Raw genomic sequence first — 22,414 nt, 5'->3', positions numbered from 1 at the left:
ATAAAAGGCACTCATTGCTCACCACAAGACACACCGAAGTTGAGAGAAAAAGGAGAGTTTTTTTTTTACTCATCTTAATATCTTTCTAGTTCCATTTGAGAGAGTATTTTTAGTCAGAAAATTTGAGAGATCATTTTTGTTTTAAGTCTTCATATTATTGGGGATTTATTAACTTTCTGTTCTCATCATATTAGAGAACTTTCTTGTACTCTCCTTTTTACATAGTGAAATAATTTTGCTCTCGTTCTTCCGTGGTTTTTCTCCAAATTTGGAGTTTTCCACGTAAATATTGTGTGTCAATATTTTTGTCTCTCTACTTCCTTCTCATTATCTCCAATTGACGCGATCCAGCGCTTCCGTATCACGCTGATTTCATAACAAACATAAAAGTAACAAAAGACAAAAGAAATGAAAAACATCTCATAGTACAAGAATACAAATAAGATAGTCAAACACAAATAAGGAATACACCAAGATATAGTATACATAGATAATATCATTATCACGTTTAGTTCATTCATGGCATAATAAACAATATTAGTTAACATTATAATGCATATGCAATAAACATAGACTAAATGTTATCATGCTATAGTGTCAATAAAAACATTACATTTGTGCATTGTCGCTAGCAATAAACATAGAGTAGCTTAGGAATATATGTCAAGTCACATTCTTTACGACTTTCACTAGGAGGATATACTACCAAAGTCTAGTCGAAATAGCTAAATCGCGCAAGATACATTTCATGCACACAAGGACAAGACTAGGACTATCAAATCGAGTTCTCCCTAATGATTGATCTATAAGCTTTTATACAAAGGGGTTTTTCCTAGTAATATATTTCATATTGTACCCTTAAAACACAACTTTATGTGAATGATGCATGTCAAACAAACTCAATACAATAACATATGCATGATCTCATTTCATATATCACATATTTCTAATATCACCTCATATATCACATGTATATTCTCAAATACATCAACTAGTCATTAGTAAAAAAGTAGTATCAAGATCACAAGGGTAAAATGCAACATCCCGAACTTTTTACTAATATTATAGTTTAATTATTATTTATTTTTATATTTATTGGAATTATTTTCTTATAATTGTTTTAATTAATTAAATGGGTTTTATAAAATATTTAAAGGCTTTTAATAATTATGAGTATTTTAATTAAATAATGAATATTTATGAAAATTATTTTGCATAATATTTATTAGAGAAATATGTATTTTTATGATATTTTGTTATAATATTGAAGAAAAATGTGTTTTCATTGTAATTGTTTATATATTTTATTTTAATTATAATTGTGTTGGAAGAAATAAATTAATTTTATATATTATATATTTATTAATTATTAATTATTTTATTTTTTTTATAATTATTTGGGTTGGAAGAAATATGTTTATTTGATATTATTTATTTAAGTTTTAATATTTGAGGAAAGGAAAAACATAATCATGGTTAAAGTATTTTTACTAAAGAGTTAAGTGTGAGTTAAGTTTTTAAAAATGGGTTATAATAATTCTTTTATTTTTAGAACACTCGGAGATCTATGTCCTTCATTAAGCTTTCATCATGGGATGAGTAACATCCCTCATATTTGACATCTCAACAGCTCTACTTTATGATATTTCACACGGTAACACTTCACAGAACTTTTCGTTGGTCAGAACCCTTCGTGAGTAGTCCTTTCTGAAATGTTTGTCAGCGTTTAGGATTAATGACTAACCTCACAAATCAACACAAGACTTTTCAATGTGTTTCATTCTCATTTACACGCTTTTAGATGTTCATTCGCTTTTAAGATCAACAATTAACCCACAAACCAACAAAATACTTTTTAATGTGTTTTGTCTTCACTCGCACACTTTTTGAGAAACTTTCCAAAAAGTCACCAATCTGTAAATTATTCCAAGTCAATTACACAGTTCTTATGGGATAAGCTACCAAAAAAATATATGCATCTTGTTGATATAAGTAGTACAAATTAATTCATTTAAGTCATCCTCAATTACACAACCTCATACTTGTACAATCTCTGGATTTCTCTCATTTTAGCTTGTTCGGGTTGTTACATAGAGAGAGAAAGAGAAGAGATTCACTTCTTTCAATAACTCACGTTTTGCATCAAGTTTTAACGATTTAACTATTAAATTAAAAATTCTTAATATATAGATCAACTCTTCAAATTCTTTTAAAATTTGAAAATCATATTATAATTCATTATATAGATTCAAATCAATGTATAAAATATTTTTATAATTATCCATCAATTTGAATTAATTAAATAAAGTATCAAATAGTTTTAAAAAATTTAAAAATTAGTAAACTTAATATATGCTTTAAAAATTTTTAATTTAACAGTTGAATCATTAAATTTAATATAAAATATAAGTTATATATCAAAAGTGAAATAAGAGTAAAAAAATTACTTTTGAAGTAAGTGAATCACTTCTCTCTTTTTCACACACATATATATATATATATAATTAAAAAATTATTTAATTATTTATTTGTGATACGGTTTCTAATTCTTAATGATATTCAAAAGGGAGAAAGTTTTTTCAACATTTGTATAATAACTTACAGACTTAAACATATTTCTAATCTAATAAATTTCAATTTTTTTACGCTTAAATTAAATTTGGTATCAAAAGTTTACAATGATACATACATCTACTCAAACAACTAAATTAGACTTCTTAGTGAATGTATTTTGATTTTAATTTATACATAAAAAAGGATATTTTATTCCTATAATCAGTATTGTATTCTGTATTTATAAAATGAAAAAAAATTAATTTCTATAAAAATATATTTTTATTTTCATTTTTCTAAAATTTGAATCTTAATATTTATTTTATGGCAAATAAAAAAAAATTCATTTTAAGAATATTGAAGAATTTTTTATTGAGGTAATACATATTAATTGATGACATCAAACCATAAATACTATTAGATATCACCTAGGATGATCACTCCATATTTTGTTAAGCACATATGTAAGATTTGTCACATGGCAATAGGAATCAAATCAATAGTTTCATATTTTTTTAAGATGAAAACCAAAGAAAGATTATATAAGGACCGATACTGAACATTACTCATGTAAACCAAAAATGTGTTGAACCCTAACTTATAATATCCCCTCCCCCCCAATTTTTTTTTCTTTATCTATCTCTACTGTATAACCTAAACTTTTCTCTCTTATCTTTTTATTTCTCTTGTTTATATTTTATATTATATATAAAAGAGATATTTATTTTGATAATTGCTTTTTTACTTTTCATTTTTATATAGATTTTTTTCTCCTTATTTATATATGTTTCACTTTACTCTAAAATTGAAAAATAACTTCTTACAAAATAACTATTTTTGTTTTCAATACAGGAAAAAAAGAAATAAGATAATATAATAATTACCTACTAGTTATATAAAATAATATTATACACAATTAAAGAAATACTAGCAAAAAATTGTTTTACCCTTTTTATTATTAAATGAAATTTATTATTTATTATAAAAAAAAATACAAGTTTTGTGAGTCCTCTCTTCTATGAATTGTTATACTAAAAGATACGAGAATGATTACCTACATGTTATCTAACTCGTTCTTTTAAACACACCTCTTATTAACCATTCGAGACTGTTTAATGGTGAAAATTGAAATGTAAATTCAGACTTTCTCATTGTTATAATTTCTACTAATTAATAATAAAAAATACACTATTTTTTTATCAGCTAAAACTTATTAAAATTCTCAAAATTACGAGTTTTTTCACTCCTTATTTAATTAGCTCTTGGTTATGATTTTGTAGTTAGCAATAAGTTTTGAATAATTATAAACAGTGGCGGTCGGCTCAAATTTCATATTTAGATTAGCCCATCCCCCATTTTGGCACCATCTTCCTTTCTCCGCCTTCCTCTCATTTGTTTTGTTTTCTCTTGTTCGGACGAGAAGGAGGTGGTGCTAATGGCTGCCGTTCTAAACCTGAGTTCATACAAATGTTGTTGAAAATATGATAAGTTAAATTTATATATAAAGTTTTCGGTAAAAACTTAATAAAAACTAATTCACAGTTGAAGAAATGACCCACTAATTAGTAACAAAATGATAATTGATCTAGTTTTGGTAACATTTGTTAAGAATGAAACCTTTCAACATTATAGACACAAACCGCAATATCTTAAGAAAGTGATAGCAATTGATCTGACTTTCATAACAAATGAATCATGCGTTTACTAGTAATAGAGAACAAATAGTTACCATTTACCAATTATTCACAACATTTCACCTTAAGACCTGAAGGAAGAAAATCAAAATTGAACGATTGTGTTCATATGGCATAATAGGGATTTAAGACAGATACAATTCTTGTAACTCCAGCCCTGTCTCATTGATATAAGTATACAACTCTTATAGATATAGGAAGGACTATAAGTTTAAATCCCTGAGAAGTCCACCCGCCGTTTCAGATCATCGTCCACTCTAGTATTTCTTGTTGATTAATTGCTCTAACAAATTCTAATGAAATGATTCAAAACAAATGCAACAACCACGTCAAACAACCATTCTGTCTAGATCTTGAAGAAAACAACAACCATTAAATATTGAAACAAGAACAAAATGTTACCTATTCACAGCTTTGTCAGCCAGCAAGGCAGCAGAATGTGCAAGTTCATATACCTTGCTGAAATTATGTTGTGCAATTGCCTCTTTATCAAATATTGCATCTGACAAAACAACTGATGATGCTCCTCGCGAAATATATTCCCCAATAGCAGCTACAAGCAATTAGAGATAAAGTCATTAACTTAATCTACTAATTAAAATGCCTGGTGTCTATTGGACGTATATGGATGAGGTTGGTACTGTGCATATTTGTCAAAAGCTGTTATAGACAAATTCTTCTAAAAACTAGTTCCATAAGAAGTTTGTTAAAAGAAGTGTATGCAAAAAATATCATACAGTGCATAAGCACATTGGATAGTGATTTTTTTTTTATATATATATGCATTATAACTTAACAAGAAACTTCACCACTAGTAAGTTATAAACTATATGTTTGGCAAAAGAAAACAATGGAGAGTTAAGTGAAGTAGTTAATATCACTCAATATATAATCCACCACACCAGGAAAACTGTAAAACTACCTATTGTTATTCCCTGAGAAGCAACCATAGAGACATGAGGAAAAGACTTCTTCAGTGCTGATATGTACTGAAATCCTCCGAGTGCAGAAACTGGATAAATCTATCATACAAGTTAAAAGCCAAGTATAAGAAATTCTCTTAAAATATAAAATGTGTTTGATGCTAGTCTATGAATGTGACCCTTATCTTGACCATTGGATCACTCATAATGTGACCTTTGAATAACTCAGTAATTTCTAATCCTGACCTTTAATGTGTACATACATATTAGTGTCTGATTCAATATATGACTGCAAAGTCTGCAACTGAAGTGGATAATAAAAACTATGAAGACAGAGAAGTCTAGATTTCAATCCATTTACAACTTCAGTAATAATTGCAGTGGATGACAATTTAATGCATTGCTCCAACAGTCAAAGGAGAAAAGGAGCTAGATGTAGCAAGAATATCAATATCTCAAGGCCTTTGTTAGGATGGAGGGTTGGACTATGATAAGGCAGAAAATTCATCCCAAGCAAGCAAGTAAATGCTTCCTCCGAATAAAACACCCGAAGAACCTAAACTTAGTAGAAGAATCATAAATATGTAAGTGAAGTGGGAATTTAACCTGAGTTGGAATCTTTATGATGTGAATTAGAACCCTAGAAAGGAAAAAATAAATTGAGCATGGGTCGACAGCTCTAAATATAAAGATTAAATAACCCTTCAGATCCTTTTTTCCAACACCTGTTGATTATCTTTCCACAGGTTTGGTTCTGTCTTTTTCTCGTTCATTTTATTTCTCTCCTTTGCTGGCTATTGAGTTAATATCAAATCAAGAATTATATATCTATAGTATATTTGAGAAGAAATACTTGAGACAAGCTTAAAAACATGGGAAAGATTTTTGTTTAAAAAATAAATAAGTTGCCTGCTGACTGGTATATGCACGCAACCTGGGACATATTGTTCCAAATGTAGCAGATAGAAGAATGAAATTTTGAAGAAATGGGAAAATGACAGGCCGAAAAAAATCAAGAGTCTTCACTCATCTCTGCAGAAGGTGTCGTCATGCATATCTATCAAATGCATGTATATTATCCACATTTCGATACTCTTCAACACAGTAAACATTAAATAACACGGAAAGGCCTACCTTGACCATTTTAGCACCTGCATCACATGCAGACAATATCTGCATTGCAAAAAATGATCATTAAGGAGATGTCAATGTATTCTAGGAAAAAATGCAAAAGGTAGAATATTAATGAAATAAGGAATAAGGATACACAAATGAATCATGAGATCTGTAGAAGGCTTGAATCTAAAAGTTGGCACTTACTTCGGTTGGAGTCATTGTGCCAGGAATATATAAAATTTCACCACTTTGTACGTCATCCATTTCCATTATGTCCTGATAACCAATAAACAATTTTAAAGAAAAATGCACACTGGTTAGACATCCGAGTATGTCCACAAATAGTGAACTACCCAAAGAAAATCTGACAGTCAATAATCTCCCAAGCTAATTCAAACAAGAGTAATAATAAGAAAAAGAAGAAAAACAAAATAATACTAATAAACATTTTAGCACAAGCACAAATTATGTGACACATTAGTAATTTATTATATATAAATAAAATTGCAAACCTTAACAGTTGCAGGACTCATTAGAAATTTGGCTCCAGCATTAATTGCAGATTTTGCATCCTCAATCCTGAGAACAGTTCCAACCTAAGGGCAATATCTGTTAAGTTCAGACAACCGTTGAAAAGAAATGTGATTTCATGAAATAATATTGTAAATGATAAGATTCTTGATCATCAATATGTTAAAACAAATCATCAGAATTCAATAGGATTCCTTCACGAGCTAGTAATATCCTGCAATTAAAAAAAAAACTCCCATCTTATAATAATTTCTGTGTACAGTTAAAATTTGCAAGAGAAATCAATTTATTACAGTCTTCTAGACGATATTGAAACAGAAGAAAGTTTGAAACTTCAGGTAAATTTTGGTGATATTACTTAGAAAAAGTATTAGAAGCTAGGTAGGACACTCCTCTTAACTGATGATGGGGAAATCATGGAGATGTACTTGTCCACAGGCATAACGCATCCAACACTAGAACTATTTCAAATGCCTCAGCTTTAAATTTCCCCCAAAATTTCTACAAGATATTGTGGTCTTGTTAGATATAATCCAAAGGATAAATCACTTTTCTGTGTTTGATAACCATGCAAAATTCACAGAAAGAAAAAAATCCAAGAGTCAAGAGTGAGGATTAGTGGTTCTTGATGATAATCATCATATGTGTCAATCAGCATGTCCATTAGGTGATTCTATACATCAACACAATCTTAAAACTCAATGAACTGGGAGAATGCAATGATATGTTCTTCTGATTCATTGACTTCGGGCAGGTTCACATGGCATACACCCTAACAAAGAACATTGATGCCATGTGAGAAACTAGATAGAAACTTAGAGAATGAAAGGATACCCCTAGGGCCATTGTAGGATGCTCCTTCACCAGCTGCTGTAGAACCTACACAGACCAGAAGCGTATGAATTAGAAATCTAAGAACAAGACAAGTGACGTAGAAAAATTTAGGTAAACAACCTCGAACACACCTGGGGTAGACGCCACAATCTCCAACTACATGTAAAAATAAAAAGAAAATAGATGATGAGAAACACACCACTAAATTATATAGTCAAGTAAATTATTTTCCAAACAGATATATCTATCTTTGTCCATTGCTCCACAAACTGAAGACCTGGCTGTTTCCACTCATAAAACTTCTCAACTTTCCCAAGTTTCATATAATCTTGGGCAATTTAGGTTGAACAAAAGACTCAAAAGTAATTCATATCTTCTCAAATGCCACAAGGCTGAGTAATTCTACATCTAGATGGCCCAAAAGCATTTAAACTGATTCAACTATTTGGTTAAATTTTAAAACTTGACAAATCAGATTCATGTAAATGTCCTCTGATTTTTTTATTAAAAATAAATTTATAAAACAAAAATAAAAGAACATCAAAGTACACTCACAACTGAAACGCCCCCTGCTATTGCCGCATTTGCAGCTTCCATGGCCACTTCTGCACTATACATAAGTGAAAAATAAAAAGTAAGCCAGCATAAATAGGCTTCAAAAGACAGTATTGACTATGGTAGTGCCTTTGTGAGAATTAGCCTGTACTAGCATATAAAATTGAATTAGCCTGTACTAAACTTAATACATTGAGTAAACTTAACCCTGCTCAGCAAAAAAGAGGACAGAAAAACAAATATAAAAAAATCACATCCTCTACATAATCTTCTCCGAAACAAATCTAGAAAAGATAAATAAAAATAAAATAAAAATAAAATTTTTATAAACTAAAATTAGTTCATACATAAATTAATAATGATATTTTTGACAATCTGATAAGACAGAATTTTTACAAATTAAATTATGCATAAACTAATTTAGTTTTCTAGAAAGGCTTATTTCATCTTTTCCACCCTATTTTACTTTTCTAGAATATTTTTGAAGAAAGCCAATGAGAAACTACAAAGACGGGAAAATAAAAAACAAATTTGATTATAAGAATTAAAAAAAAAAAAAAAAAAAAAACTTGCGCACTTTTTTTTTTGTTGTTGTTAAAACTTAAAGCTGCTTCATATGAAAAGAGAGAGAGAGAAGAAAGAAGGACCTGTTAGCTCTGAGGCAAGCTATGACACCATAATTCTTGATTTGGCAAAGGGTTTTGTCAACTGCTGAAGCTGAAAGGTTATGGGCTCTACATGAAAACCTGACCTGCATGGGTAGAGAAGAAGAAGAAGAAGAAGAAGATGAAGGCCATTGACAGTGACACAGTGCCAAGTTTGCAGTTGCAGTGGCCATTGTAGTTGTACCCTTCTGTTACCGTTTCTTCTGGTTTTGTACTCAGAAGATACTAATAGAACAAGGGTGTAGTGTTTTTTTTTTTTTTTTTTCGAGAGATAAATCAATGGCTTATCCGTTGAAATTTGCAAGGTCTCACCAGTGTTGGGACTTGGGATCAATCAAGCAAAGCAAATTTTCACAGTAAAAGATAAAATTTTATATAATTAAAGTTTATAATAAATTAATTATTTTAAATATAAATTATATTATAATTCAAATAATAATAAATAAATATCACATATAGTAATATTAAAATATAAACTAATTATATTTATAACAAATTTATATTATTGATGGAATAAATAGTAAATATTTCTCTTTTAAAAATTAGTTGTTTAAAATGTTTTACCTGTTTAATATTATTCAATTATTTATAATAAAAAATATTTACTTAATTTTAAAGATTATTTCGAATAAAACAAATATTTTATTTATATGGATATTCTAATAATTTTTAAGTATTAAACTTTAAAAATTATTTTTTTATCAATTAAAAACTTACCATTTTACATAAATATTTTGAATTATAATAATTTTTTTATAAAATGTTTATAAATGAAAAAGATGGATAAATTATAAAGTAAATGATAATCAAATAAAGTGTTTTCTTAAATTAATAGATACTAAAAATAATATTATTATAATAATTGATTTATAGAGTTTCTACTTGATTCACACTCGACGTCACAATACTAGCATCTAGTGTTGTCTAGACAAAGAGCTATTACCTTAATCATGTATAATGTTACTTAATTAGGATCTAACATCACCAAGTTAGAGATTTCCAAAGAGATTTACGTTTGACACCCTTCAACTCACATCTAATATGATCAAGTTAGATAGTTCTCTTCTAATTCATGTCAAATGCTATCAACACTATGTTTGACGTTAGTGAGAGAAAAAACCTTTAATCTGTTACACGCTTAGTGCCATAAAATCGCGCTTAACACGATGATGATTTTTGCACTTAGTTGAATCATGATTTTAACACAAAACCTAAAATTTAGCAACCAAAACAACATGTGACTACTAACAACACATATATACATTTTAAACAAGTCAATTTTAGGCTCAAAATATGCATGCAACCATTCATCATTCAATATTCTCCCAACATATTTCAAGAACAACTCAAAAAATCAAAACAAGTAATCTTCATTCTTGATTTCCAACTCAAAATATCTAAAGTATTGTTTTAGCCTGAATTAGTGTAATCTTTGTCTAGTGAAAAATAAGATGTTGGCATATATTTTATCGATTTACATTAGTAGTATAATATATTAATTTTGATAATTTTGTTAGTATAGAAATTAATATATTTTAATTAGAATTATTAATTATTGATAATGTAAAAAAAATTTACACCATTATCATATATATATATATATATATATATATATATATATATATAAACTACAAATATTTTTCAAGAATCAAATTTAAAATCATTTATAAAGTTGAAACAACTGCATGCTAGCCGATTCACATTTTTATGGATCCATAATCTTCCAATCATGAATTATATGGTAGTAATGTTTATTTTTATAATATTACTTTAACAAGTTATAGAATCATTTATAATTTATTAGAGGTGTAGAAAAATTATTAATTAAATTAAAGTTCTTAGAATAGTAGATTCAAGTCTAACTCAACCTTACAAAACTGACTTGTAAGGTGAGGGTTGTTTTCCACTTATATACTATTTAATTGCCTAATCTTTAATCGATGTAGAATTTGAGTTTTTCCCAATACACCTCCTCATGTCCAGCACTATTGGATTTGGTACATGGATAAATGGTAGGTGACCCTTTTTAAATGATCTAGGATTCGCGGGACTTGAATACACTCCCTCATGTCTAGGGTGCACCCCCTTCACGTCCAACACTATTGGGCTTAGTACGTGGATAAATGGTAGGTGACCCTTTTTTAATGATTTAGGATTAGCGAGACTTGAATAGACTCCCTCATGCCCAGGATGCACTCCCCTCACGTCCAGTACTATTGGACTTGGTACGTGAATAAATGATAGGTGACCCTTTTTTAATGATCTAGGATTGGCGGGACTTGAATACACCCCCTCATGCCCAAGGTACATGTATCAATGGTAAGTGACCCATTTTTAAGAATCTAAGATAGCTCTGCTAGCATCTTAGAATAGTAAATTTAAGTCTAACTCAACCCTAAAAAATTGGCTTGTAAGGTAAGGGTTGCTTTCTACTTATATATTATTTAATTGCTTAATCTCTAGTCGATGTAAGACTTAAGTTTTTTTCAATAAAAGTCAAACATTATATATTAAATTAAAGGAAGCAGTCAAGCCAAAAAAAAAATCTCTTAAAACAAAAAAAAAGTTCATTAACTTATTATTTATCCTTTGTAAATATTAACATCAAAAAACAATTTATTCGATAACTTATCAATTACAGTATAATATTTCCATGATCCTCGTTTACATTATTTGATTTATTTTCATATCCTCATCGTTTTCACTTCCAACAGTCGTATCATAAAACACGACGAATATAATAAAATCCTAAAAAAAATTATAAGATCTAATTGCAAAACAGTTTACACAACTAATAATATAATTTTGTGATAAAGTTTTGAAGTAAAAAAATAACAATATCAATGACAATAACGATAAATTATCTATGAAGTAAAAAAAATAATTAAAATTTATCCATAATTACATACCAATTAATGTTGTAATTAAAAAATTTTAATTTTAATTTTGTACGTCAAAGTAAAAAATTAATATTTTATTAAGATTTTTTTTACAGCTATATTATATTAGGATATTTGGATTTGTTACTCGGGATTTGTTTGATAAAGTATAATTAAATGAATATTAAATATAATAAGTTTTGAAATCTGAAATAGAATTTAAAAAGAAGAAGAATTTGACTAAATTAAATGAAATAAAGTGTAATATTCTTATTTTGAGAGGAGTTAAAATTTATTATCATCAATATGGTTGACATTCTTAATTAAAATGAAAATCTCAAGTATTAAAAACTTCAAATAATAAATAAATGACACAATTTTTTTATTATAAGATATTTTTAACTAAAACTAATATAAGTACTTATGTAAATTGATTTTTTTAATTTTTAAAATAAATCATGATTTATCAATTTTATTTTTTTTACTTATATTTAAATTTTTATGAAAGGTTAAAAATATTACTGCATATCAAGCTTATACACTAATATTAACATAAATGATAAATATCAATGAAAGAAAGTTTATAAAGAGAGAGAAAAATACATATTTTTATGATTTCTAATAAAAAGGATAAAAAAATTTAGTACTGCATATAATAACGTCTGATATTGCACAAATGCAAGTTTTCTGGAAATAAAATGTCGAAAATTATGTGTTAAGTACCTTTTATTCATGAATTACATTCAACTTTTGGCACTCTTTTTGGAAAAATTGTATATATATATATATATATATATATATATATATATATATATATATGATAATTTACTTCTAATTAGAAAGAATTAAGTTTATATTAAAAGATAGAAGAGTAGTAGAAAATTAATGATGATTTCCCTCCTTTTTTTTGCAGAAAATTCAAGAAGACAAAATTCCACAGCCACAGTTGTGGTTCTGGAGCTATAGTTGTGAAAATCTGGAGAGAAATCAGAAGGTTAGAAAGTTGCAGCTATAGCTGTGGTTCTGCAACTATAGCTGTAGAAATCTGGAATGTAAATTTAAAGGTCCAAAGACTTGAAGCTAAAGTTGTAGGATCACAGCTTGAGCCATGAAACACTGATGATTGAGAGAGAGAACTAGAGAGTCATAGTCATAGCTGTGAAATTCATATAGCTACAGCGTTAGAGGTTCCTTAAGCTTGAAGGAGTTTCTACAGTTATGACTGTGAAACCACAGTTGCAGCTGTGAAACTTACTTCACCTTGAAGAACTCTCCACAGCCATAGTTGTGATTCTACAGCTGCAGCAGTGGGCTTGAAAGTTGTAATTTCTCCCCTGTTTTGAAGCTAATATAAAAGGGGAATAGAAGAACTGAAAGGAGGATCAGAAAACAGACAGAAAAAACAGAGCAAAAAACAAGATCGAGAGCACAAGAGGAAGAAAGAACAAAGTGAGAACGAAGATTTAGAGGCTGGATCACTTGGGAACAAGGATCATCCCCTTTTCTTCATCTCTTCCTTTCACTACTAGAAAGTTACTGTTCAACATCGTCAATTCTACATCGATTTAGGTAGAACCAATGTAAAAATTGGTTGCGGTGGCATATTCGTAAATATGAGTTGAATGTAAAGCAAATTTACATTGGTTATGTACAAAACTGATGTAATTATTGAACATTTTACATCATTTTTAATTGGACCGATATAGATTTAAATGCGCGGTGGTAATTTTGTAAATATTTACAAGTAGATCTACATCGATTTTCAAAATAACTGATGTAGTCGCGCAAGCTAGCATCTTGTTCAACACGTACAGAGTGTGCGTTGCAATGGAGGTCGTGGTGGAGGGGCTATGGCGACTCTCAGAATACCACAAGAAGCGAGGCGAAATAGGGAAGGTCGTGAAGTGCCTCGAAGCCATATGCCAGAGCGAGGTCTCCTTCTTCCCAATCGTCGAGGTCAAGACTCGCCTCCGCGTCGCCACTCTCCTCCTCCACCATTCTCACAACGTCAACCACGCCAAGTCCCACCTCGAACGTTCCGTTAGTCCTCTCCTTCATTCTCTATTTCCACCGCTTTAAATTTAAATTCAAATTCAAATTCAAATTTCATTGTCTTTATTTCTTTCTTTCCCTTTCAGCAATTGCTTCTCAAGTCCATTCCTTCTTGCTTCGAATTGAAGTGCCGAGCCTACAGCTTGCCCAGCCAGTGCTACCATCTCGTCGGAGCTATTGCGCCACAGAAACAGGTCCTGTACAAGGGCCTCGAGCTCACTGCATCCGCTGGATACGAGTATGTATTGGTTTCGCTTTCTGTTGTTTATATCTTCCTTTGAAGTTTTAATTTTAGGTTTTGGTTTAGCTACTCCGAAAATAAGGAAGAAATTGCACTTTAGAGAGTAAAATTAAAATGCACTTGTCGCTTCGAAGTTTGTTGTTGTCCCTGTAGTTGCAGCTTGAAATTCAATGGTTATTGTCTCTGCACTTTATCCTCTAATGTTATGCTTCACCATTTGGACAAGGCACGTGTGGCGTTTCTATTATTGTTTGGTTTAGCTTTGGTCTTTTCAGCATTTTTGTTTTTGAAATCTTAATCTTTGGTTAGGGATTCTTAGGTTGTTGTTGAGATTTCCGTTGAAGTACTTTTGTTATAATTGTAAATCAGTTTGATTCAATCAACGGTCTCAAACACGGCAAGTATACCGGCCGTTCAAGTAGTAAAAATATCATATCCACAGGGATTAGAAGGTAATATAAGCATTTATTGACTATTCATGACTAAAGAATAATTCCAATTTCATAGTTTGTGCAGTGAATTCAAAGTTGTGACTATTGGAATGAGAGCTGTAAATAAATATTGTTTTGTGAGTGGAAAAGGTAAGGAATGGTATTGTGGTATTGTGAGGTTGTGGGGGTCAGATTTCACCAAACGTAACACTAATGTATCCTTAATCTCTTGTTGAATTCATTGCTTAGTCAACCCAAGAGTTTACTCAAACCTAATCCCTTAGAGAAAGAGCCTAGGTGCGGATATTGAATATCAATCCCTTGAGTACCCAATATCTACACCCGCATTACGGGCTAGGGTTTAAGACTACTAATGGGTCAAGCTCTATCCCTAGATACAATCACCACTAGGCATATGTTTCAGAACTAGTTTCAAAGGTTATTTTCCAATACCCATGGAACCTTAAATCATGCAAAGGGTGATCAATCCAAAGCAAGCATTACGAATAGAAACAAACACAACAAAGAATAAAACAACATGTATATATATCATTAAAACCGTAAAGATTACAATAGAGTACGTTGGTTACATCTAACCCCACAAAATGGGTGAAACCACTCAACAAAGAGGGCAAATACAAAATAGAGATGGAAGAGGAAGTGAAGAACCGAAGGAAAGATCCGCACACGGACGATCACAAGCCCTGGGAATCCCTTCCGCAGCTCCTGGAGGCACCCAATGTGAGAATGGGGGAGAAGTCCCCGAAAATGCCTTCAAATACGAGCTTGGGGAGACAGATTAGGGTTCATGCGCCCGGCGCATAAGTCTTCGCGCCCGGCGCATGGCCTTCCAAATGCCCTCTGTCTTCAGGACACGCCCGGCGCAATTCATATTGCGCCCGGCGCAATAGCTTCCAGAGGTGAGATGCTCTATTTTGCTCGCCCGGCGCGGATCACCTTGCGCCCGGCGCATAACCTCTTCTCTGCTCCTTAGCTCCTTTTAGTTTCCAATCCTATGGATCTTCAATCCTCAAGTCCCTAGCTCAATACCTGCACAAAAAATGAGGTGTATTAAGGTATTGTTAGCTAAATTTGGGTTAGTTATATCTGCACACAAAATGAACCAAAAAGAGAACAATTATATTGCAATGGTTCAAAGGATGAGTGGAATTTGTTCAATAAGTCTCATCCACAAAGAGGTAAAATTGAGACTTAACAACTCCCCCAAACTTAGAACCTTGCTTGTCCTCAAGCAAAAGGTCATTAATCTAGCAGATAACAAGCAGTGCAAGTATGTCAAATTCTACATCCCAGTTCACTTGTATTTTCTTTTCGCAAGCATGAACCTAAGATGGATCTCCAGTCACAATTATTGCAAAAGAACATGACAAGGTGCAAACAAAGGTTTCAAAAGAGATCAAAGAGCTGAGAAGAGTAATGACTATCTGTGTATACATCCTCACTAGGAAGGTGTTTCTCTCTATGCACACTAGTTTATCAGGGTGAGTGTTTCTCTCTAGTCTACTACTCACGCCACATAATTCAACTTTGCTCTTCGTTTCCAAATGAAACCAGTGGTAAAACAAATGCAGGCACTTATCACAAGGTCTTTATTAGGGCAATTCTAGGTCAAGCAGGGTCAAGCATTAGCAGTTTTATGGTTTTTCAAGGATTGAAGGTGCTATAGCTTAAGAGAGCAAATAAGATTTTACAATGATGTCCCTCTCCATACCCTTTTACACATTTTTGGCACATGCCCTTTACCGGATCCAACCATTAGCCTTTTTGTTTTTGTTTTGCTTTTTGTTTTTCTCTTTTTTTATTTTTTTATTTTTTATTTAGTAATGGCTGACCACATACTTTCTTCTTCCCAAATTTCCTCATTCTTCAACTCCCCCAAACTTATTTGATGTCATCATTTTTGTTCTCTTAACCAAGACAAAGGTTATGGTTAATTTTTCTTGGTTTTGGACAAGTGGAAGGTATGGTGTTTAGGCTTAGGAAGGTATGGGTCAAGTGGAAAGTGGATATGGCTTTTTGGCTTAGATGGTTAACAAAATATGGAAATGTGAATGCCTTGATCATATAAGTGCATAACATAAGCAAACCACCAGGGAAACTCAAGCAAAGTCTATCATGCAACCTAAGCGTAGTTCACTCATCAGTGTTTAGGCTCAAACCTCACCCGGCTATGCATCTACAAACTATCAAACTCAGCTCAGTTCTATGATCAACATTGAAACCCGTATGCAACTAGTTATGAACTAAAGATCTAATGTGACTTGAAAATGTCTCAGGTACACACACCATAAACATCAAGCAAACTCTAATCCAGAATCGACCACAAGCAAAACAAGTATCAACAAGATTAAAAACCATGCTAAGGCAGACTATTCACAAAAGAACCAACAAAGTAATCACCAAAAAGACTATATATAAAAACAGTTAAATACTAAAAATAAAAGACAGAAAAATAAATTGCAATAGACAAAGGTAAACTAAGGTAGGCTCCATCTGCTTCCATCTATGGGGTCTGGTCATCATCATCTTCAGGGGCTGCTCCACCATCATCGGCTCCGTCTACATCAGCAGCTCCACTACTCCCCCAAACTTAGGAGCCTGGTCCCCAGGCCAACCAGTATATGCCTGAAAGTCCTAGTAACCAGAAGTGATTGCAGAGTGTACTCATGAAAGAACATGGTGAGCACAAAATTTATACACAGTGATGACCAAGCAAATATAGCAAAAGTGGAGAATATCCTTAGACCAAAATTAAGCACAACATCCATGCACACGGAAATGAACTATAACAATGCAACATAAAGCACACAAACATACAACATACAACAGAACATAAAGAAACATGATTGAAAACAGATAAATATGGGCTGTCAGGAATGTCCTACGCCGGGCGCAACACAGATGCGTCGGGCTTCATATCAGTAAAATTCAACGAGGCTTCAAAACCTGATATCGCGCCGGGCGTGCGTTAAACGCGCCCGGCGTGGTGGGTTCCAGAGACCACAATTCGAGTCTTGCGCTGGGCGCGAGGTGAAGCGCGCCGGGCGCGTAACCCTGATATGGTCAGTTTTGCCTAAATTTACTTTGAAAGGAGGCCTTATAACCACCCGGAAACAGAGTTACCTCATCTCTCACACTCCAAACAAAGTATATATACCCTATATTTACTCATTCAAACATGATTCAAACACTTAACAATTAACGCATACCACAAAACAACACATACACACAATAACATATGACACAAAACATATATAACATAAAACAACATATAACACAATCCAACACATAATACAAAACAACACATATATCACAGAACAACATGCAACACAAATCTAAAACACAGTTCAGATGTCTGGGTTGCCTCCCAGGAAGCGCTTGTTTACTGTCCCGAGCCTGACGATGACCAACTTGAAGTGCTCTAATTCCCCTTCTCCTCCTGTTGCTCTTGTTCCCCTTTGCCCTGTGTTCAACCTCATGATTGCTCAACAACGGCTCAGAAGGATTGGTCAATTTAGTTCACAGTACCTTGCATACAAGAGAAAGCTGAAGACTAGAGTACACAAGTTAGTTCCAACACTTCATTGCTAACAAAAAATAACAAAAACAATAAAGGATTAAATCACAAATAGCTATAAATACTAAATCGCCATTCTAATCCCCGGCAACGGCGCCAAAAACTTGTTGAGATTTCCGTTGAAGTACTTTTGTTATAATTGTAAATCAGTTTGATTCAATCAACGGTCTCAAACACGGCAAGTATACCGGCCGTTCAAGTAGTAAAAATATCGTATCCACAGGGATTAGAAGGTAATATAAGCATTTATTGACTATTCATGACTAAAGAATAATTCCAATTTCATAGTTTGTGCAGTGAATTCAAAGTTGTGACTATTGGAATGAGAGCTGTAAATAAATATTGTTTTGTGAGTGGAAAAGGTAAGGAATGGTATTGTGGTATTGTGGGTTGTGGGGGTCAGATTTCACCAAACGTAACACTAATGTATCATTAATCTCTTGTTGAATTCATTGCTTAGTCAACCCAAGAGTTTACTCAAACCTAATCCCTTAGAGAAAGAGCCTAGGTGCGGATATTGAATATCAATCCCTTGAGTACCCAATATCTACACCCGCATTACGGGCTAAGGTTTAAGACTACTAATGGGTCAAGCTCTATCCCTAGATACAATCACCACTAGGCATATGTTTCAGAACTAGTTTCAAAGGTTATTTTCCAATACCCATGGAACCTTAAATCATGCAAAGGGTGATCAATCCAAAGCAAGCATTACGAATAGAAACAAACACAACAAAGAATAAAACAACATGTATATATATCATTAAAACCGTAAAGATTACAATAGAGTACGTTGGTTACATCTAACCCCACAAAATGGGTGAAACCACTCAACAAAGAGGGCAAATACAAAATAGAGATGGAAGAGGAAGTGAAGAACCGAAGGAAAGATCCGCACACGGACGATCCCAAGCCCTGGGAATCCCTTCCGCAGCTCCTGGAGGCGCCCAATGTGAGAATGGGGGAGAAGTCCCCAAAAATGCCTTCAAATACGAGCTTGGGGAGACAGATTAGGGTTCATGCGCCCGGCGCATAAGTCTTCGCGCCCGGCGCATGGCCTTCCAAATGCCCTCTGTCTTCAGGACACGCCCGGCGCAATTCATATTGCGCCCGGCGCAATAGCTTCCAGAGGTGAGATGCTCTGTTTTGCTCGCCCGGCGCGGATCACCTTGCGCCCGGCGCATAACCTCTTCTCTGCTCCTTAGCTCCTTTTAGTTTCCAATCCTATGGATCTTCAATCCTCAAGTCCCTAGCTCAATACCTGCACAAAAAATGAGGTGTATTAAGGTATTGTTAGCTAAATTTGGGTTAGTTATATCTGCACACAAAATGAACCAAAAAGAGAACAATTATATTGCAATGGTTCAAAGGATGAGTGGAATTTGTTCAATAAGTCTCATCCACAAAGAGGTAAAATTGAGACTTAACAGTTGTGCGGAAGATAGAAATGGCTTCTTAACCTTTAGGTCCCTTCTTGAATGAATAATCATCTTTTGTCTGGCTTTTTTATATTCTTGTTGGGTGGTTCTACTGTTTCCATTTTTTTTGGCTTAGATGGAAGGTTTAGGAGTAGTAGTATAATAAAATTGGATCAGAATTGGGGTGAAGAATGTAGCGTTTATTGATGGAACAAGCGATTTCTGAATTTGTTTTTTCAAAATGACATTGAAGAAGAAATCGAGAAATACAAGAAATAGGGATGCATAATATCTTATTTTTTCTCCTAGTCTCACTAGTGCAAAAATTAGATTTAAAATCGGAGTTTTAAGATCGGTTACAAGGTAACCGATCTTAAAAGTGACGCGGTGGCAAATTTGTAAATAACATGAACACTTTTAAGATCGGTTAAAATTTAACCGATCTTAAAAGTACTTTTAAGATCGGTTAAAATGTAACCGATCTTAAAAGTACTTTTAAGATTGGTTATAAAAGAACCGATCTTAAAAGTGCCACTTTTAAGATCGATTATAAAATAACCGATCTTAAAAGTACTTTTAAGATCGGTTATAAAAGAACCGATCTTAAAAGTGACACTTTTAAGATCGGTCATTTTATGACCGATCTTAAAACTACTTTTAAGATCGGTTATTTAAGAACCGATTTTAAAAGTACTACTTTTAAAATCGGTTCTTCAATCGGTTAAAATTTAACCGATCTTAAAAGTACTTTTAAGATCGGTTAAAATGTAACCGATCTTAAAAGTACTTTTAAGATTGGTTATAAAAGAACCGATCTTAAAAGTGCCACTTTTAAGATCGATTATAAAATAACCGATCTTAAAAGTACTTTTAAGATCGGTTATAAAAGAACCAATCTTAAAAGTGACACTTTTAAGATCGGTTACAAAAGAACCGATCTTAAAAGTAACACTTTTAAGATCGGTCATTTTATGACCGATCTTAAAACTACTTTTAAGATCGGTTATTTAAGAACCGATTTTAAAAGTACTACTTTTAAAATCGGTTCTTCAATAACCAATTTTAAAAGTATCGTCAGAAATCTTTTATATTCCCCTCCATTCTCATTCTCTTTAATCTTTTCCTCCATTCCTTTTATTAATTTTTGACGCTCTCATTTTCTAAAGTCTCCAATAAGGTAAATTTCATTGTCGTTTTTGTTTTCATTTTCGTCTTCTCATGTTCTTCTTGTGTCTCTTTTCGTTTTCTCATGTTTTTCTCGTCTATTTTCGTTGTAGGTTCAGATTTGGTAAATGTCGAACCTGGAACGGGCCGTTCTCCAAGGAGAACGGGCCGTTCTCCAAGGAGAACGGGCCGTTCTCCAAGGAGAACGGGCCGTTCTCCAATGAGAACGCCCCGTATTAAAGTTATTTTTTAGGCATTTTGGACAGACTGGAACGGCCCGTTCCAGTTTAATTTTTTTCCACTGCCAGGCGTTTAAGATCGGTTATGAAACAACCGATTTTAAAAGTGAACTTTTAAAATCGGTTGTTTAACCGATTTTAAAAGTCTAACCTTTAAAATCGGCTCTTTCAAAATCGGTTACGGAACCGATTTTAAAAGTTAAAAATAACCGATTTTAAAAGTTTTTTTTCCACTAGTCTAAAAAACTGATCACTGTTATTTTTGTTTCACTCCTGTTATTTATACTCTAACATAGCATGTCATGTCTCTGTTGAGAATTTCCGTTGAACTACTTTTGTTATCACTTTAAATCACTTTTGTTCTATCAACGGTCTCAAACACGACAAGTATACCGGCCGTTCATGTAGCAAAATTATCGTATCCACAGGGATTAGTAGGTAAAATAAGCATTTATTGACTATTCGTGACTAAAGAATAATTCCAATTTTGTAGTTTATCATGTAAATGTGAATTGAAGAGTATGACTACTGGAATGTTAAACCGTAAAAATATTTGTTTTAGTGTGAAAAAATGGTAGAAATGGTATTATGGTTTTGTGAGATTGTGGGGTCAAATTTCACCAAACGTCAAACTACTTAATCCTTAATCTCTTGTTACATCTATTGCTTAGTCAACCCATAAGTTTACTCAAACCTAATCCCTTAGAGCAAGAGCCTAGGTGCGGATAATGAATATCAATCCCTTGAGTATTCAATACCTACACCCGCATTACGGGTTAGGGTTTAAGACTACTAATGGGCCAAACTCCATTCCTAGATACATTTCCCACTAGGCATTTATTTCAGAGCTAGTTTCAAAGGTTATTTTCCAATACTCAATGGAACCTATATCATGCAAGGAGAATCAATCCAAAGCAAGCATTAAGAATAGAAACATACACAACAATGAATGAAACAACATATATATATATATATATATATATATATATATCATTAAAACGTAAGGATTACAATAGAATTCGTTGGTTACATCTAACCCCACAAAACAATGGGTAGAACCACTCAAAACAATGAGGGTAAAGCAAAAATAGAGATGGAAGAGAGAATGAAGAACCGAAGGAAAGACCCACACACGAACGGTTCCAAGCTCCGGGAATCCCTTTCTCAGCTCCTAAAATGCGTCCAATGTGCGAATGAGGAAGAAGCCCTTGAAAATTTCTTCAAATACAAGCTTGGGGAGTTAGATTAGGGTTACACGCCCGGCGCATAAGTCTTTGTGCCCGGCACAGGGCCTTCCAGGGAAGTTAAGCACTCTCTGCCTCAGGACACGCCCGACACAATTTCCTTTTACGTCCGACGCAATGCCTTCCAGAGAGTTTGAGTTACTCTCTGTCTCGATCACACCTGGCGAGGGTAGTCTCGCGCCCGGCGCAGGTATGACTTGCAAAGGTGTAGCACTTTGTTTGCTCACGCCCGGCGCGGGTCATCTTGCGCCCGGCGCAATCACTCTTCTCTGCTCCT

At 32.7% G+C, this 22,414-nt stretch overlaps 1 protein-coding gene across 2 annotated transcripts; it reads right to left on the bottom strand.

Annotated features, from left to right (window-relative positions):
- Window positions 1-4,211: 4,211 nt before the first annotated feature.
- Window positions 4,212-9,195, bottom strand: LOC109795894 (uncharacterized). Of its 2 annotated transcripts, XM_020355452.3 has the most exons (10): window positions 8,854-9,186; window positions 8,207-8,261; window positions 7,772-7,807; window positions 7,652-7,696; window positions 6,799-6,882; window positions 6,491-6,562; window positions 6,305-6,343; window positions 5,170-5,269; window positions 4,650-4,800; window positions 4,212-4,540 (listed from the first exon to the last, which is right to left on the bottom strand). In XM_020355452.3, exons 1-10 carry the CDS (start codon window positions 9,042-9,044, stop codon window positions 4,531-4,533), a joined length of 783 nt encoding a protein of 260 aa, XP_020211041.1. In that variant the 5' UTR covers window positions 9,045-9,186; the 3' UTR covers window positions 4,212-4,530. The 2 variants fall into 2 exon arrangements, with proteins under 2 accessions (XP_020211041.1, XP_020211043.1); XM_020355454.3 differs by lacking the exon at window positions 4,212-4,540 and having other exon boundaries at window positions 4,646-4,800; window positions 8,854-9,195.
- Window positions 9,196-22,414: the final 13,219 nt, after the last annotated feature.

This window comes from Cajanus cajan, chromosome 4, assembly GCF_000230855.2.
Source record: "Cajanus cajan strain Asha chromosome 4, NIPB_CcT2T_4, whole genome shotgun sequence".
Lineage (NCBI taxonomy): Eukaryota > Viridiplantae > Streptophyta > Magnoliopsida > Fabales > Fabaceae > Cajanus > Cajanus cajan.
This window is presented reverse-complemented; position numbering and strand designations above follow the sequence as displayed.

Excerpts from the sequence above, each read along its gene's own strand:
- LOC109795894 (XM_020355452.3), bottom strand. The coding sequence starts at position 9,044 with ATGGCCACTGCAACTGCAAACTTGGCACTGTGTCACTGTCAATGGCCT. Across the intron at positions 8,262-8,853 it reads GCTTGCCTCAGAGCTAACAG|TGCAGAAGTGGCCATGGAAG; the intron begins GTCCTTCTTTCT and ends ACTTATGTATAG. Across the intron at positions 6,883-7,651 it reads ATCCTACAATGGCCCTAGGG|GTTGGAACTGTTCTCAGGAT; the intron begins GTATCCTTTCAT and ends TATTGCCCTTAG.